General features: G+C 39.5%; 1 protein-coding gene across 7 annotated transcripts in view; it reads right to left on the reverse strand.

The window, feature by feature from the left end:
• The window catches only part of LOC106093786 (axotactin), a 448,664-nt gene that overhangs the window by 111,738 nt on the left and 319,220 nt on the right, over window positions 1-17,706 (reverse strand). For all 7 annotated transcript variants that reach the window (XM_059363679.1, XM_059363659.1, XM_059363628.1 and 4 more), the window contains exon 16: window positions 5,576-6,187. In XM_059363679.1, coding sequence (XP_059219662.1) covers window positions 5,576-6,187 — 612 coding nt within the window. The remainder of the gene's footprint in view (window positions 1-5,575; window positions 6,188-17,706) is intronic.

Genomic DNA, 17,706 nt, shown 5'->3' on the forward strand with positions numbered 1-17,706 from the left:
TTTCAGCTGAGCTTCATATGATGTCGACGAACACCACACAAATCGGAGCTCAAAGTTTCAACCAGTGTAGTGCTCATAAGCGCACAAAAGCCTCTGGGGTTGGCCTAAGCACCCCCCGAAATGATTTAGCCCGCCCAGTATTTTAAAAATTTCATTATTTTCTACAAAATTTGCTTATTTAATTGATATTCAAAGGGTTTTTGCCACCCCAGGATGCTGGGCTGGGTTCGCTAATGGTAGTGCTTACAGTTATCCCATGTATGCCTGTTTGATACCTTGGTACATATGTGCTGACCAACACTAATAAAAAATATTTCTACAAAACTTCAAGCGTCTAGCTTTACTCCTTCAAAAATAAGCCTGCTTTCGGCAGAAAGAAGGAAGGACATGGTTAAAGCCACTAAAAATGTCAAGACGGTCAAGAAAGTATACACTTTGTGGGGTCTCAGATCAATATTGTGGAAGAGGTTATGTAAATTACAATTTTGAAAATGACTGACTTACATGGTCTTTGACATGTTGGATGACCAAATGCACAAACGACAGCCTTAAACACAGAGTTTTACTTCTCTTGCTTTTACTTTATATGGCGCATACAATACCAATGCATCCTTGTTTTGCTTTAGAGCGGTTGTATACGAAAAGGCCTGACAAGAGGTGGCCGTATAGAGTATTTGTAGCAAACAGAGGTAATACACAGAATAAATAATTAAAATCGGGTTCAACCACCAATGGATCCAATTAAGTTTTTAGTTGAAGCTGCATCAGTCACGAAAATGATAATATCAATCACAGTTTTTGTAAATAGTGATTAAAAAATGATTAAGCCAATTAAACTGTTAATTGAAAACGGCAAAAATTTTAAACACCATCGTGATTGAAAAAACAAAATCAGTTTTAATTAAAAAATTATTGAATCAATTCAGTCTTTAATTGAAAATGGCAAAAATGTATCTCACGATGGCAATTGAAAAAAAAGATTCAACTAAAATGATTGTATCAATTAATTTTTCAAACGAAAATGGCAAAAATTTCATTCATTTTTTGAATTGAAAATTGCCTAAAATTCTTTCACAATTGTAATTGGAAAAAAGTACGGATTGAATTATTGAGTCAGTTAATTTTTTTAATTGAATATGGGAAATATTGCAATCACGATGGTAATTGAAAAAAGTTCAGATTTAACCAAAATAATGATCAATTAATTTTTAATTCAAAACCGTAATCACGATCGTAATTGAACATAAGTACAGATTCAATTAATACAAGTAAAAGCGTGCTAAGTTCGGCCGGGGCGAATCTTATATACCCTCCACCATGGATCGCATTTGTCGGGTTCATTTCCCGGTATCTCTTTTAAGGCAAAAAAAGTAAGAGCGTGCTAAGTTCGGCCCGGCCGAATCTTATATACCCTCCACCATGGATCGCATTTGTCGAGCTCTTGCCATGGTATCTCTTTTTAGGCAAACAAAGTAAAACAGAAAAAAATTGCTATGTTATTGGAACAATATCAAGTTATGGTTCATTTCGGACCATGATTGAACTGAATATTGAAGACCATAGTAGAAGTCATTGTGTTAAATTTGAGCCAAAACTGGTAAGAATAGCGCACTTTGGGGCTGAAGAAGTAAAATAGGGAGATCAGTTTATAGGGGAGCTGTATTAGGCTATAAAACGATTCATTCCATATTCGACAAGTATGTTAAAGGTCATGAGAGAAGCCGTTGTACAAAATTTCAGCCAAATCGGATAATATTTGCGCCCTCTAGAGACAGGTTGTTGAAAGTTATAACGAAACACCTCTTGCAAAGTTTCAGCTAAATCGGATAGTAATTGTGCCCTCTAGTGGCTCAAGAAGTCATGACAACAGATCGGTTTATATGACAGCTATATTAGGTTATGGACCAATTTGAACCATTCTTAATACAGTTGTTGGAAGTCATAACAAAACACGTCATGCTATATTTCAGCCAAATCGGATAGGAATTGTTCCCTGTATAGGTTCAAGAAGTCATGACCCCAGATCGGTTTATATGGCAGCTATATCAGGTTATGGACCGATTTGAACTATTCTTAGCACAGTTGTTGAAAGTCATAACAAAACATTTCATGCACAATTTCAGCCAAATCGGATAATAATTGGGTCCTCTGGTGGCTCAAGAAATCAAGACCCCAGATCGGTTTATATGGCAGCTATATCAGGTTATGGACCGATTTGAACTATTCTTAACACAGTTGTTGGGAGTCCTAACAAAACACGTCGTACAAAATTTCAGCCAAATCGGATAGGAATTGGGCACTCTAGACGCTCAAGATATCAAGACCCCAGATCGGTTTATATGGCAGCTATATCAGGTTATGGACCGATTTGAACTATTCTTGAAAGTCATAACAAAACACCTCATGCTAAATTTCAGCCAAATCGGATGAGAATTGTGCCCTCTAGGGGCTCAAGAAGTCAATATCCCAGATCGAATTATATGGCAGTTATATCAAATCGTGGACCGATATGGCCCATTTACAATCCCAACCGGCCTACACTAATAAGAAGTATTTGTGCAAAATTTCAAGTGGCTAGCTTTACTCCTTCGAAGGTTAGCGTGCTTTCGACAGACAGACGGACGGACATGGCTAGATTGACATAAAATGTCATGACGATCAAGAATATATATACTTTATGGGGTCTTAGACGAATATTTCCAGGAGTTACAAACAGAATGACGAAATTAGTATACCCCCATCCTATGGTGGAGGATATAAGAAGGATAAAAGATAAGTATTGATACGCTATTGGAGCTATATCAAGTTATGGTCTGATTCGGACGATAATGAATTGACCACATTTGGGACGTATGTTGCCATTTGAGAAGTCGTTGTACACAATTTCAGCCTAATCGGATGATAATTTCGCCCTCTAGAGGGTCAAGAATTCAAGATCCCAGATTGGTTTATATGATAGCTATATCAGGTTATAGATCGATTTGAACCATACTGAGCACAGTTGTTGTAAGTCATAACAAAACACGTAGTTCCAAAATTCAGCCACATCGGATAGGAATTGCGCCCTCTATAGGCGCAAGAAGTTAAGACCCCAGATCGGCTTACATGACAGCTATATCAGGTTATAGACCGATTTGAACCATACTTAGCACAGTTGTTGAAAGTCATAACGAAACACTTAAAATGTCATGACGATCAAGAATATATATACTTCATGGGGTCTTAGACGAATATTTCGAAGAGTTACGAACATAATGACGAAATAAGTATACCCCCATTCTATAGTGGAGGGTATAAAAAGGGCGGTTTCAATTAAAACAAGTAAAATGATGCTATGTTAGGCCGGGCCGAATATTGGATGAACGAGAGACCGGTTTACTTGGAAGCTATATCAGGTTATAGACTGATTTTGGCCGTATTTGGCACATTTAACAGATTTGGCATCGTAACAGAACACCGCATGGAAAATTTCAGCCAAATCGGACAAAAATTGTGGCTTGTAAGGGCTCAAGAAATCAAATCGGTAGATCGGTTTATATTGGAGCTGTAAACAGATTCCGACCGTACTTTGCATAGTTGTTAAAAGTCATAACAAAACACTATATGCAAAATTTCAGCCATATCAGACAAAAATTGCGGCTTCTAGGGGCTCAAAAACTCAAATCAGGAGATCGGTTTATATTTATTATACATCCAGAGAAAATTTCAAGCGGCTAGCTTTACGCGTTCGACCGCTATCGTGATTTCGACAGACGAACGGACGGACATTGCTAGATCGACTCAGAACGTCAATACAACCAAATATATATATTTTATGGGGTCTTAGATGAATCTTTCGAGGTGTTACAAACGGAAGACTAGATAAGTATACCCCCATCCTATGGCGGTGGGTATAATAGTTTATTCAATCATTTTTATACCCTCCACAATAGGATAGGGGTGTAGTAATTTCGTCATTCTGTTTGTAACTCCTCGAAATATTGTTCTAAGACCACATAAAGTATATATATATCCTTGATCGTCATGATATTTTAAGTCGATATAGCTATGTCTGTTCATCTGTCCGTCCGTCCGTCTGTCTGTCGAAAGCACGCTAACTTACGAAGGAGTAAAGCTAGCCGCTTGAAATTTTTGACAAATACTCCTTATCAATGCAGGTCGGCTGGGGTTGTAAGTGGGCCATATTGGCCTATGTTTTGATATAGCTGTCACATAAACCAATCTTGATTTGCTGAGCAACTAGAGGGCGCAGTTCTCATCCATTTTGGCTGAAATACTGCATGAGGTGTTTTGATATAATTTCCAAAAACTGTGCTAGGTATGGTTGAAATCGGTCCATAGCCTGATAAAGCTGTCATATAAACCGATCTGGTGTCTTGATTTTTTCTGCCTCTGGCGGGCACAATTCTTATCCGAATTGGCTGAAATCTTGCGTGATATGTTTTGTTATGACTCCCAACATGACAACCTGATACAGCTGCCATTTAAACCGTTTGAATCATGACTTCTTGAGCCTTAAGAGAGCACAATTCCTATCCGATTTGGCAGAAATTTGGCACGACTTGTTTCATTATGACTTACAACAGCTGTACTTAGTTTGGTTCAAATAGGTCCATAACCTGATATAGCTGTCGTATAAACCGATCTTGGATCTTGAGTTCTTGAGCCTCTAGAGGTCACAATTATCATCCAATTTGGCTGAAATTTTGTAAGGCCTCCCCCATAATATCAACATACGTATCAAATATGGTCAATTCATTATGCTTCAAATCGGACCACAACTTGATATAACTCCAATAGCATAGCAATTATTATCTGTTAACCTTTGTTTGCCTCAAAAGAGATACCGGGAAAAGAACTCGACAAATGCGATCCATAGTCGAGGGTATATAAGATTCTGCCCGGCCGAACATAGCACGCTTTTACTTGTTTTCATTTGGGTTTTGTCGGTACATGCATTGTTATTGCATCTATATAAACTGATATATTGTTTCTTACTTCTCATTATCGTTTTAAATATAGGTGATAGCAAATATACGATAGCATCTTTACTGTTCATATTCATTATTAGATATATCGAAAATATCGAATGCTGCGAATATGTATAGTTTGCCAGCTCTATACAAACAACAAATTTTGCCCAAGAACATTCCACTAAGGAACAGGAGAAGACTTCTCACATATCAATGAGTGCAGTCCGATTCAAGTTTTAAGCTCAATGATAAGGGGCCTCCTTTTTATAGCCGAGGCGTGCCGCTGTGCGACACGCGAGAGAAGTTTTACATGGCATAGTACCTCACAAATGTTGCCAGCATTAGCGGGGGAAGTCCACCGCTGAACATTTTTTCTGATGGTGTCGCCAGGATTCGAACCCAGGCGTTCAGCGTCATAGGTGGACATACTAACCTCTGCACTACGGTGGCCTCTACCGTATATACAAATTATTTTCCGCATTAAATAATTTCAATTTTCCCAAAAAAGGGCCTCAACAACAGACCCTGAGCTGTCACCCCTGAGCTGTCCCCATTTCTAAGTGTAAATCTCTGTTGTTGTCCAAAAGACTGACAATACTTACTTGACAAACAGCCACTGTAGCTCTTAAAAACAGCAAAGCGTGTGTCTGTGGTATTAATGCCACCGATTTGCACACGATTAGCACCCATATCGGCGGATGGTGTTAATGCTCGCGCACTTATGGGCGCCAATGGTATTGGGTCGCGGTCAATGTAAAGAGTCGCTTCGGTGTAATTGCGTTGATAGTAGATGGAATGGCGTGCATTGTTGAGGAAATTGCGATCGATGCGTGCTCCCACCGCCGGGCCCTCACGATCCTCCTCAAACAACAGATAACCATCAGCTGTTATGGCCACCATGAGATAATAGCTGCGGTCGGCCGCAGTTTGTAGCAGCAACATAACACGATTAGCACGACGCAAGTCCGACGAAGAAAAGGCCAATTGCAGACGGACATAGTCCACTTTACCGACAAGCTCAAATTTCCGTTGCAATGTCGATTCACCACTGAAATCGGCCCCCTTCTCTTCCATGCAAAATTCTCCCAAGAAGCTGGTATGCTCACAGTCACACTTGGACTCCTGTTTGGCAAAATTCTCCTGACAAATGCCGCCATTTTTGCAGGGTTCAGCATCACATTTGATTTGGCAATTGGGTAGAACGCCATCCATTGCTGTAATGCAGTAAAAGGGAAATATAAAATAAGGTTTTGAATTGGTTTCAAAATAAAAATACTAATAAATGTATTTCCAAAGTATTTCCTTAAATATTGAACTTTTCTTAAATATTAAAAAACATTTTATGTTGGTTACATGTTTTATCACTTTTGCCCAAAATATGTCAAATTCGTACACTCTTGATTTTGTATTCACATTAGATACTTTAATTTGAACAATTTTGTTTGTCCAAAACAAATTTAATAGCGTTAACCATTAGGTCAATAAAGACTTTTTATTTGCCCTTCATTCGATTGCATAAAAAATTTGTGTGTTCCTTGGTTAATCTTACAAATAATTGTGCAATCAAACGGGTGATTTTTTAGCTATTATCTTTTTGGAAACAGTGGTTTAAACAGCTCACTGACTTTTCGTGTCCTGTTCCACTGTCAAACATCTTCAGTTTGGTCTATAATTTAACCATGAATCGTCTTGCAAACGAACAACGCTTACAAATGATTGCCGCCTAGCTGACCCGGGCCCGCTCCGCTGCGCCTTCTTATACTTTATATGGAGCAACATTTTCCTTGAATATTTATTTTCGACAATTAAAGAGATTTTAGGGAAATACCATGCTACGAAAACATGATTGACTAACAGTTTACCAATACAAGTGCCTTTATTTGAATTCCATATGATCTTTATTGGGCTATGAATTTAAGTTTGGAAGTAAAGTGTACTCGATTCTTAAAATACTTTCTTTCAGCCCGATATTCTCTTGATATCTGATTTAGGGGTGTTTTCGGGGGTGAGGTGGTCCCCCAGACACTTGGCCCTGAAAAAATATCAGCAACGTGCTCTTCTCTCAAATACCATTTATTTAAAACCCATATTGCCATTGGTTTAGGGGAGTGGCTCAAATACCTTTCATTTGAGCCACATATTGCGATGGTCGAAAAATGTTTACCCTTTGGGGGTGTTTTGGGGAAGGGATGATGCCCTAAATACATGCTCCTACATTTGGATATCAAATTCGTATTATACTTCCAAATACCTTTATTCGAGGCCCATATTGCGATGATCAGTAAAAATTGCTGTTTGTGGGGTATTTTAGGAAAGGGGTAGACCCCCAGAAAATTGGTCCCGAAAGTGGGTATCAATTCTTGCTCTAACCCAATACCTTTCATTTAAGCTCCACATTGACATGGTCGGTAAATATGCTAAGCCCGGAAAATATATATCAGCAACGAGCACTATTCTCATATAACTATATATCATTTATTTGAACCCCATATTGCCATTGGCCTCAAAACTTAAACTCCTTATTGCAAGAGTCAGCCAATATGTCTGGTTTGGGTTATTAGCTCTAAAAACTATAAATATTTAGTTCCACTCTCTTTAAGACCCTTGGTGAGCAAATACGTCCAGGACGTCCCTTTGACGGTTGGCCCCTAATGTTGATATCAGATACGTGGTCCACTCCCTTTAATTTGAGCCCCATATTTCCAAAGTCGTCAAACATGACCTCCTTGGGGGGTGTTTTGGGGATGGGCGGCCACTCAGTGAGTTGGCCTTGAAAATATATATCGGATTCGTGTTCTACTCTAGAAACCCTCTTATTTGAGTCTCATATTGCAATAGTCAGCAAATACTTCCTATGTGGGTAGTGTTGTGGGGGTGGGGTGGCCCCATAGACACTTTTCCCGAATATTGATATCAGATTCGTGCTTTACTCCCAAAGGCCTTTCATTTGGGTCCCATATTGCTATGGTCGTAAATTCCCATGGTCAGTAAATAAGGCCCCACATTTGGATATTAGATTCGTATTTTACTCTCAAATACCTTTCATTTGAGTCCCATATTGCCATGGTCGGTAAATATGTACGATTTATGGGTGCTTTGTGGGTTGGGGTAGCCCCCTAACACTTGGTCCGAGAATTCGATATCAGATACTTTTTCTTACCCTAAATACCTGTCATTCGAGTCCCATATTGTCGTGATTGGTCTATATATATGTTTGGTAGGTTTTATGGTGGGTAGGCCCCCTTAGGCACCCCATCCGAAATTTAGATACCAAATTTTTGTTTGTAGATTGCTATAAGGTAGCACACAAAATTTCGCTTAAATCGCACCACCCATCTCCGAGATCTGGCGTTTCTGAAAATTAGGGTAAGGGGGAGGGTCCGCCACCCTTCAGATATCAAAAAATGTAGTACCCTATTTTCACCACGGGATCATTATGCACCATCTGTGAAAATTTCAAGAAAATCGGTTCAGCCGTTTCTAAGTCTATAAGAAACACACAAAGAAACAAACAGACAAGCAAATACAAATTGATTTTTATATATAAGATATAGTTTGGTACGGTTTAGTCAATAAACCGGACTTTTTCTGGATGCATTGGTAACACTCCAAAATCGATAATTCTGCTTATTTACGTACCCATTGAGCCAAAAAATTACCTTCGTCGTTGAACACAAGAAGTGCACGATGAACTTTTTTAACAAAGCACGCATTTTGATTGTAAAATTCAATGATTTGCAAGCGTTGTTCATGGCATCAATGGACCGTACTTCTTCAAAGATGATGCAAATCGTAACGTGATTGTGAATGGTGAGCGCTATCGTGAGATGATATCCATTTTTTTGCCCAAAATACAAGAGATTGGCTTGCTTGACATATAATTTCAACAAGACGGTGCCACATGCCACACAGCACGCATAACAATGGATTTATTGAGAGGCGAGTTCGGTGAACATTTTACGTTCGGGACAGGTCAATGGGCGCCTAAATCGTACGATTTAACGCCTTTAGACTATGTTTTGTGGGGCTATTCAATTGATGCATTGGAAGACAACATTGAAGCATTTATTCGTGAGATACCGGCCGAAATGTTGGAAAGAGTATGCCAAAATTGGACTAAGGGAATGCATAATTTGAGACGCAGTCGCGGTCAACATTTGTATAAAATAATCTTCAAACATTAAACTATATGGTGTTAATGAAGGCGCAGCGGAGCGGGCTGGGTTCAGTTAGTCTATTATATAATAACGAAAGTGTTGCGCTTTCTTTCTTTGTTCCGAGTAGACTCAAAAACGGCTGATCTGAACTACCTACCACATGATGATCAATGTTGTGGTGGCCCCTTGCTTACGTGGATCCACATTTTAATAGCATATTCGTATTCTACTCTCCAATATCTTTCATTTGATACCCATATTGTCGTTATCGGTTCACTTTTGATTTTGGGTATTGATTTTGGGGAAACGGGGCCGAAATCCACAAATTGTAAAGCCTAACCTTCCTTCCTCCCGGCCCATTGATCAGCGGAGCGAATATAGATTCGGATCATTACCTTGTTGCAGCAAAGGTTCGCACACGTTTGAACATGGCGAGGAAAGTACGATCTGACACTGCACGGAAGCTGGACATTGAAAAGCTGCAAACACAACAAATGGCAGCGGCATACTCCATTCAACTGACCCAACTGCTTGATGAAAGCACTCCTTGTTCCAATGATATAATGGCGCAGTGGCAAACTATTGCCCTTCCATGGAAAATGCCGCGAAATCCGTACTTGGGTACCTGAAGCCTCCTTCAAGAAACCCATGGTACGACCAAGAGTGTCGAGATGCTACTGAAGCCAAGAATGCGGCATATAGAGCAACCCTGCAATCTGTAGTAACGCCAGATGAAGGAGAGGTATCGGGATAAAAGGAGAGAGGAGAAACGTCTATTCCGCAGAAAGAAAAAGGAAATGGAAAGACTTGAGTGTGAGCGAATTGAGATGTACAGGTGTCAGAAAGAAGAAGAAAGAAGAACAGACACAGACAACATGCTGAGGATATGGAAAGAACATTTTACCCAACTGCTAGTGTCCGATGTTGGCGGCGAAGAGGATACCGCAGAACCAATACCTGATGATGGTGTAGAATGTTTACCTCCTAGTCAGAATGAGGTCCAAGTAGCAGTGACCCGACTAAAGAACAACAAGGCAGCAGGGGCCGACGGGTTACCCGCTGAACTATTTAAGACCGGAGGCGACACGCTAATGGGGGGTATGCATCTGCCCAATCTGGCTAGAAGAACGCATACCCGATGATTGGAACCTCAGCATCTATGTCCCGTACGCAAGAAAGGAGACAAGAGGAAGTGTGCCAACTACAGAGGAATAAGTCTCCTCCCCATCGTATTCAAGATACTCTCGAGCGTACTATGTGAAATATTAAAACCTAAAGTCAATGAGATAATTGGGCCCCATCAATGCGGTTTTAGACCTGGTAAATCCACATTAGACCAGATATTCACACTGCGCCAAATCCTGGAAAAGACCCGAGAAGGAGAAATCAACACCTACCATCTCTTTGTTGACTACAAAGCCGCCTTCGATTCTCCTTTACGTTCAAAGGTATTTGAAGCCATGTCTGAGTTTGGTATCCCTGCAAAATTATTAAGACTCTGCAGGATGACACTTGCTGATACTTGCTGAAGATTATACGAGATGCAGATGTGAATAGATATGGTACATGCTACTCGCCTATGCCGATGACATCGATATCATAGGTCGGTCACCGGAAATAGTAACTGCAGCCTTTGAAAGAATCAAAAGAGAATCAAGTTGTTTGTGGGTTTGTACATTTTTGTTCCGTAAAGACATAAAAACGGCTGAACCGATTTCTTTCAAATTTTCACAGATTGTGGGGAGTGGTCCGGAAGGAGCAATAGGCTTTATAATTTATTGATATTGATAAGGGGGCGGACCCTCCCCCTTACCCTAAAAGTACGATCCCAAAATAAAAGTGAACCGATCAGAACAATATGGGATGAATTTAATATCCAAGTAACTGGGGGCCGCCCCAAACACAAAACCCCCTAAAATAGGTTTATTGGACGATAATGACGATATGGGACTCGAATGAAAGGTATGTGAGAGTAGACTACGAAAATGGTCAGAAAGGAGGAAAAGGCTTTTTAGTTTGTTGATATTGGAGGGGGCGGACCCTCACCCATTACACCAAAAACACCACTTAAAATCAAAAGTGGAACAATTGGGACAATATGGGTATCAAATGAAAGGCATTGAGGAGTAGAATATGAATACGAATATGATATTAAAAATTGGGATGGAGTATTCGAGGGATCGTCCAACCCCAAAAATTTTCCCAAACAAACATATTGGACGTAAATATCAATATGGGACTCAAATGAAAGGTATTCGGGACTAGACTACGAATATGACATAAAAAATGAGGTCCAAGTAATTTGGGGTCTCCCCACCCTCAAATGGGAATATAATTCGATCCTAGCTAGATTAGCCTCAAATTAAAGGCATTTATTTGGTAGCAGATTACGAATATGACATTAAACTTTGTGTCCAAGAATCTAGGTGGTGCTTTACCACCCCATTAAAACAATGGGGATCAAGTGATAGATATTTTTAAGTGGAGTGCGTCATTGAAATCTGTGCTCAAGTGGCAGATGGAGTAAGGCGCCCCTCACCAATACCAACTATGACAATATGGGGTTAAACTCAAAGTATAAGGTTGTGGACTGCGAATATGATATCTTAATTCTGCTCATATATCTAGTGGACCACCTCACCTCAAAACATTTGATCAATTATAATGACCTAACAGGACACTACCGCCGTACCCCCAAAGTTATAAAGTTCAGTGTGATAGAAGCAGTTGCAAACCTTAAGTTAAGGTGGCCGCCATATTTAGCTCATCGACAAGGAGCCTTCTTTTCCTAGACAAGTCCAAACAACGTGCTGCTGGGCAACACTTTCATGTTCAAAAGTTTTACATGGTTAAATTACTAAGAACTGTCGCCACCGCACCTAACATGAAGACCGGCAAATAAGTTCTCTACCACTGAGAATCGTTTAATATGGCAATTTGATTTGGTTAAAAAAATACTAAATAATGACTGTTGAATTAACACATGATGATCAAGTTATAGGCGCTAAGCTGCTCCAAGCGAGTAGCAGTATAGACAAAGGAAATTTTATAGATTCATAATATATGTTCAAAAAAGCTCTAACAGATGGGAGATATGTAAAATTCTCAGTCGTTTATATGTGATTGCGCAAGCATCCAGGGCGACATGGAACGTAGAACTTTTAAGTTATTTTGTCAACATTTTGGGTATTAAAGTCTAAACCTTTCCCTTTTCGATGACAGCACTAACATTTAAATAAGCGCCATATATTCTGTTTGCAAATGGATCAACTGAATGGAGACGCCACCACGAACAGAGAGAGGGCAGAGTGATAAAAACTGATCATGCAGCATTTATCTTTGTTATGGCAACCAATCGGTCCGTAAAATAAAGTCTAGGAATTTCGTTGCGGTTGTTTGCTGTACTATTTTTTGCAAATTTCCCACCCTAAGATAGATAATTCAGATAGTTTATGTGGCTATCTTTGCCATAGATAAAAATTTATTTAGAAGAGTGCCAATATCCAAGTTTGTGTTAAAATGTTAGAGGAGAAGGCACGAACGTACACAGAATCATACATACCCTCTACCATGGATCTCATTTGTCATTTTTTGCCCGATATCTCTTTATAGGCAAACAAAGGATAATGGATATAAATTGCAAAGCTATTGGAGCTATTTCAGGTTATCAACCAATCCGGACCATGCTTGGTTTGGCTGTTGGAGACCATAGTAGATGTCATTGCGCAAAATGTCGGCAAAAATTTGATTTGATTTGAGCCCTATAGTAGCTTAAGAATTAAAATCGGAAGATCGGTTCATATGGGAGCTATATCAGGTTATTGACCCATTCAGACCATATTTGGCACGTATGTGGAAGGTCATAGCAGAAGTCGTTAAAATAATGTTTAGCCAAATTGCATAAGAATTGCGCCCTCTAGAGGCTCAGAGAGTCAAATTAGGAGATCGGTTTAAATGAGAGCTACATCAAGTTTTGAACCGGTTTGAACCATACCTAGCACAGATGTTGGAAGTCATAACAAAATATCTTATACAAAATTAGAGACAAATCGGATAAGATTGCGGCGTTTAGAGGCTCAAGAGGTCAAGATCCAAAATCGGTTTATAGGGCAGCTATATCAAAACATAGACCAATATGACCCATTTAAAATTCCAACTGACCTACACTAATAGGAAGTATTTGTGCAAAATTTAATGCGCCTAGCTTCATCCCTTCGAAAGTAAGCATGCTTTCGACAGATGGACGGACCGACATGGCTTAATCGACAAGACAATCAAAAATAAACATATGTATATACTTCGTTGGGTTTTAGATGAATATTTCGATGGTTTACAAACGGAATGACGAAATTAGATCATTATGGAGAGACTAGAGACGAAGCCTATAGAAATTGGAAAAAATCGGTTCAGATTTGGATATAGCTCCCATATATATGTTCGCCCGATTTGCAGTAATACTGCAATAAATGGACATTTGTTAACCGATTTTCTTGAAATTTGGTATTTGCAGTAATACTGCAATAATATGGTCATTTGTTAACCGATTTTCTTGAAATTTGGAAGGAAGGATTTTCTAATGACTCCCGACATTACTGGTTAATTTCATGGAAATCCGTTCAGTATTAGTTATAGCGCCCATATATATGTTCGTCAGATTTTGGGTAATTTGCAATAATGTTGTCATTTGTCAACCGTAGTTATAACAGTTTGAACTTATTTTTGCTCGCCGAGGTCCATCAAAAATGGTTCAGAATTGGATATAGCTCCCACATTGTAGTTATAGGGTAAGTGTAGGGTATTATACAGTCGGCACCGCCCGCATGGGTAAGCCATAAATGTTTATCCATGCGCAACGGTGACATTAGATAGGCCGACAAGAGTGGAAATTCGATTGAATTTAAAAATAGACAAAATGATGACAATGTGATTGGAAGCAACAGCAAGCATCACCAACAACAAATTCAGCGCCATCTATTGCGAGATAAAAATTATTTGAATAGTCAAGCAAACCTGAACAAAGAAAAAGAGCGCGAGAGGTACAGGAGAGTGTGTTCAAAGTTGATCATATGCTTTTCACTACTGTTATGACAAGTTGTCTGTCCTTCGAATAAATCAAATAAAGGACCTAACCTTTGACTGCTTTCGGTATTATTTGTTTAACCCTTTTACCCTGGGACAAGCTTCCACAATAGTCCAAAAGTTCTATAAAAATATGGCCGCAAAATATATACATAACTAAGTGAATGCAAAGAAGAGTAATTGAAAAGAAAGTTATAATTCGTATGGTGTAAAAGGAAGCGCTGCGAAGCGGTCCGGGTTCAGCTAGTCTCATATGTATTTAAAAGTCAATTTGTGTTTGTTTGTGTGTTCCTTGTAGACTCAGAAACGGCTGAACCGATTTTCTTGAAATTTGAAGGGGGCGCGGACCCTCCCCCTTACCCTAATTTTCAGAAACGCCAGATCTCGGAGATGGGTTGTGCGATTTAAGCGAAATTTTGGTATCCAAATTTCGGATGGAGTACCTAGGGGGGGGGCGTCTCACCTCAAAATCTACTAAATATATGTATACACCAATCACGACAATATGGGACTTAAATGAAAGGTATTTAAGATTAAAAAATGTATCTGATATCCAATTGTCGGCCCAAGTGTTTGGGAGACCACCCCAACCCCTAAAACCCCCCAAAATCGGACATATTTACCAACCATGGCAATATGGGACTTAAATGAAAGGTATGTGCGAGTAAAATACGAATCTGATATCCAAATTTGGACAAAGTTTCTAGGGGTTCACCCCTTCCCTCAAAGCACCCCCCAAACAGGATTTTGTTACTGACCATGGGAATATGGGGCTTAAATAAAAGTTATTTGAGTGTAGATTACGAATCTGATATCCAGATGTGGGATCACGTGTTTGAGGGACCGCCCATCCCCGAGAACATCCCCCAAAGAAGACAAATTTACGACCATAGCAATATGGGGCTCAAATGAAAGGTCTTTGGAAGTAAAGCACGAATCTGATATCACTATTCGGGAAAAGAGTTTATAGGGCCACCCGACCCCCTAACACCACCCAAATAGGAAGTATTTGCTGACCATTGCAATATGAGGCTCAAATAAAAGGTATTTTAGAGGAGAACACGAATTTAATATATATTTTCAAAGCCAAGTCACTGAACGGCTGCTCCATCCCCCAAACCGGTCATGTTTGCCGACTATGGAAAAATGGAGGTCAAATGATGGGTATTTGGGAGTAGGCTATGAATCTGACATCAACATTCGGGACCAACTGTCTAGGGGACGTCCCACCACCATAACAACCCCCGAGTAGGACGCATTTGCTCACCAAGACAATTTGGGTCTTCAAGACAGTGGAGCTAGATATTCATAATTTTTAGAGCCCATACACCAAACCGGACATCTTTGGTGGCTTTTTAACAAGGGGTTTAAGTAAATGATATTTAAGGTTAGAAAACGAATTTGATATCCAATTTTGAGGCCAATGACAATATGGGGTTCAAATATTGAGAATAGAGCACGTAGCTGATATATTTTCAGGGCTTAGTGATTGGGGGACCACCCACACACCCACAACACCCCTAAATCGGGCATATTTACCGGCCAAGTCAATGTGGAGCTTAAATGAAAGGAATTGGGGGTAGAGCAAGAACTGATACCCACTTTCGGGACCAATTTTCCGGGGGTCTACCCCTTTCCCAAAATACCCCACAAACAGCTATTTTGTACTGACCATCGCAATATGGGGCTTAAATAAAGGTATTTGGGAGTAGAATGCGAATTTGATATCCAAATGTAGGAAAATGGATTTAAGCCATCACCCCTTCCGCAAAACACCCCCCAAACGGTAAAAATTTTTCGACCATGGCAATATATGGCTCAAATGAAAGGTATTTGAGATTGAAAACGAATTTGATAACCAATTTTGGGACCATGTGTTTGGGGGACGCCTCATCCTGTAAACTCCCCTCAAAACCAATGGCAATATGAGGTTTAAATAAATGGTATTTGACAGAAGAGCACGATGCTGATATTTTTTAGGGTCATGTATCTGGGGGACCACCTCACCCCCGAAAACACCCCTAAATCAGACATAATGAGAAAATCGGGCTGAAATAAAGTATTTTAAGAATGGAGTACACCTTAGATTCAAACATAAATTCGTAAAGCAATAAAGATCATATGGGATTCATATGATATACTATTTTCGTCAAGCGATATACTATTTTCGTAGCATGGTATTTCACTAAAAGCTCTTTCGAAACGTGCGTGAGCTGTTTTCAATAGTGTTGCCAAAAAGATAATAGCTGGCAAATCACCCTTTATATTCTTGATCGTCTAGACGCTCTGAGTGGATCTAGCCATGTCCGTCCGTTGGTCTGTCGAAATCACGATAGCGGTCGAAGGCGTAAAGCAAGCCGCTTGAAATTTTGCACAGACACTAAATAAATGTAGGTCTTTGGGAATTGCAAATGGGATATATCGGCTTAGATTTAGATATAGCTCCCTTATAAACCTATTTCCCGACTTGACTTCTTGAGCACCTGGAAGCCGCAATTTTTGTCCGTTGTGCCTGAAATTTGACACAAAGTGTGGTGTTCTCCCAACCACAGTCGTTGGGTCGAAATCGGTTTTGAACCTGATATAGCTCCCGTATTTACCGGTCTCTCGATCATTCTTGTTCGGTTCCTAGAAGCTTTAATTTTTGCCGGTTTGTAGAATAAAATTATGCTCTTCAACTGAATTTATTTTGTATACATTTTTAGCAGAATCGAAACCCACCATCAAGGGTTTCGACCCGGCCGAACTTAGCACGCTTTTACTTGTTTTTTCCTTAACTCTTCTCCTACTCTCTTCTATCTCGCTCTTACTTAAACTTATTTAATACGCTAACCCTATTATTTCAATAAAATCAAGATTATAACGTTTACTGAAAATATCGTTTTTGTTTTTTATATCCTCTTTATTGACTTGTTATATCCCAGTTTTAAGGAATAACAAGCATTCTCATACAGTCCACTCAATAATTTATTAGCCATACACGAAATTTTCGACAAGTAAACTTCGTTTATAGAAAACGTTTGCACTTTGTTTACGACAAAAATGCAATCGTTTACGATAAATTTTTGCAAGAGTTTTAGACAATTAATTTTTTTTTGCTCAGGAGTTCAAATGTCGGTGGGGCAAAATTTATCAGCAGTCATAAGAGTAATAAGCAGGCCACCGTCGTGCAGAGGTTACCATGTCCACCTTTGACGCTGAGTGCGTGGTTTCGATTCGGTTTCGTTTTGTTAGGTACCTTGCTATGTAAAATCTTCTCCCCAAAGAGGTGTCGCTATGCGGCGCGCTGTTCGGACTCAGCTGTAAAAAGGATGCCCCTTATCATTTAGCTTAAAACTTGAATCGGACACCACTCATTGATATGTGAGAAATTTGTCCCTGTTCCTTATGGAATGTTCATGGGCAAATTTGCAATTTGCATAAGAGAATGCTTGGTCCCAAATTTCGTGAGAACCATTTAAATAAAAAATTGCCACATTACTGCATTTTGACATAAA

Source organism: Stomoxys calcitrans, chromosome 1 (genome assembly GCF_963082655.1).
Source record: "Stomoxys calcitrans chromosome 1, idStoCalc2.1, whole genome shotgun sequence".
NCBI lineage: Eukaryota > Metazoa > Arthropoda > Insecta > Diptera > Muscidae > Stomoxys > Stomoxys calcitrans.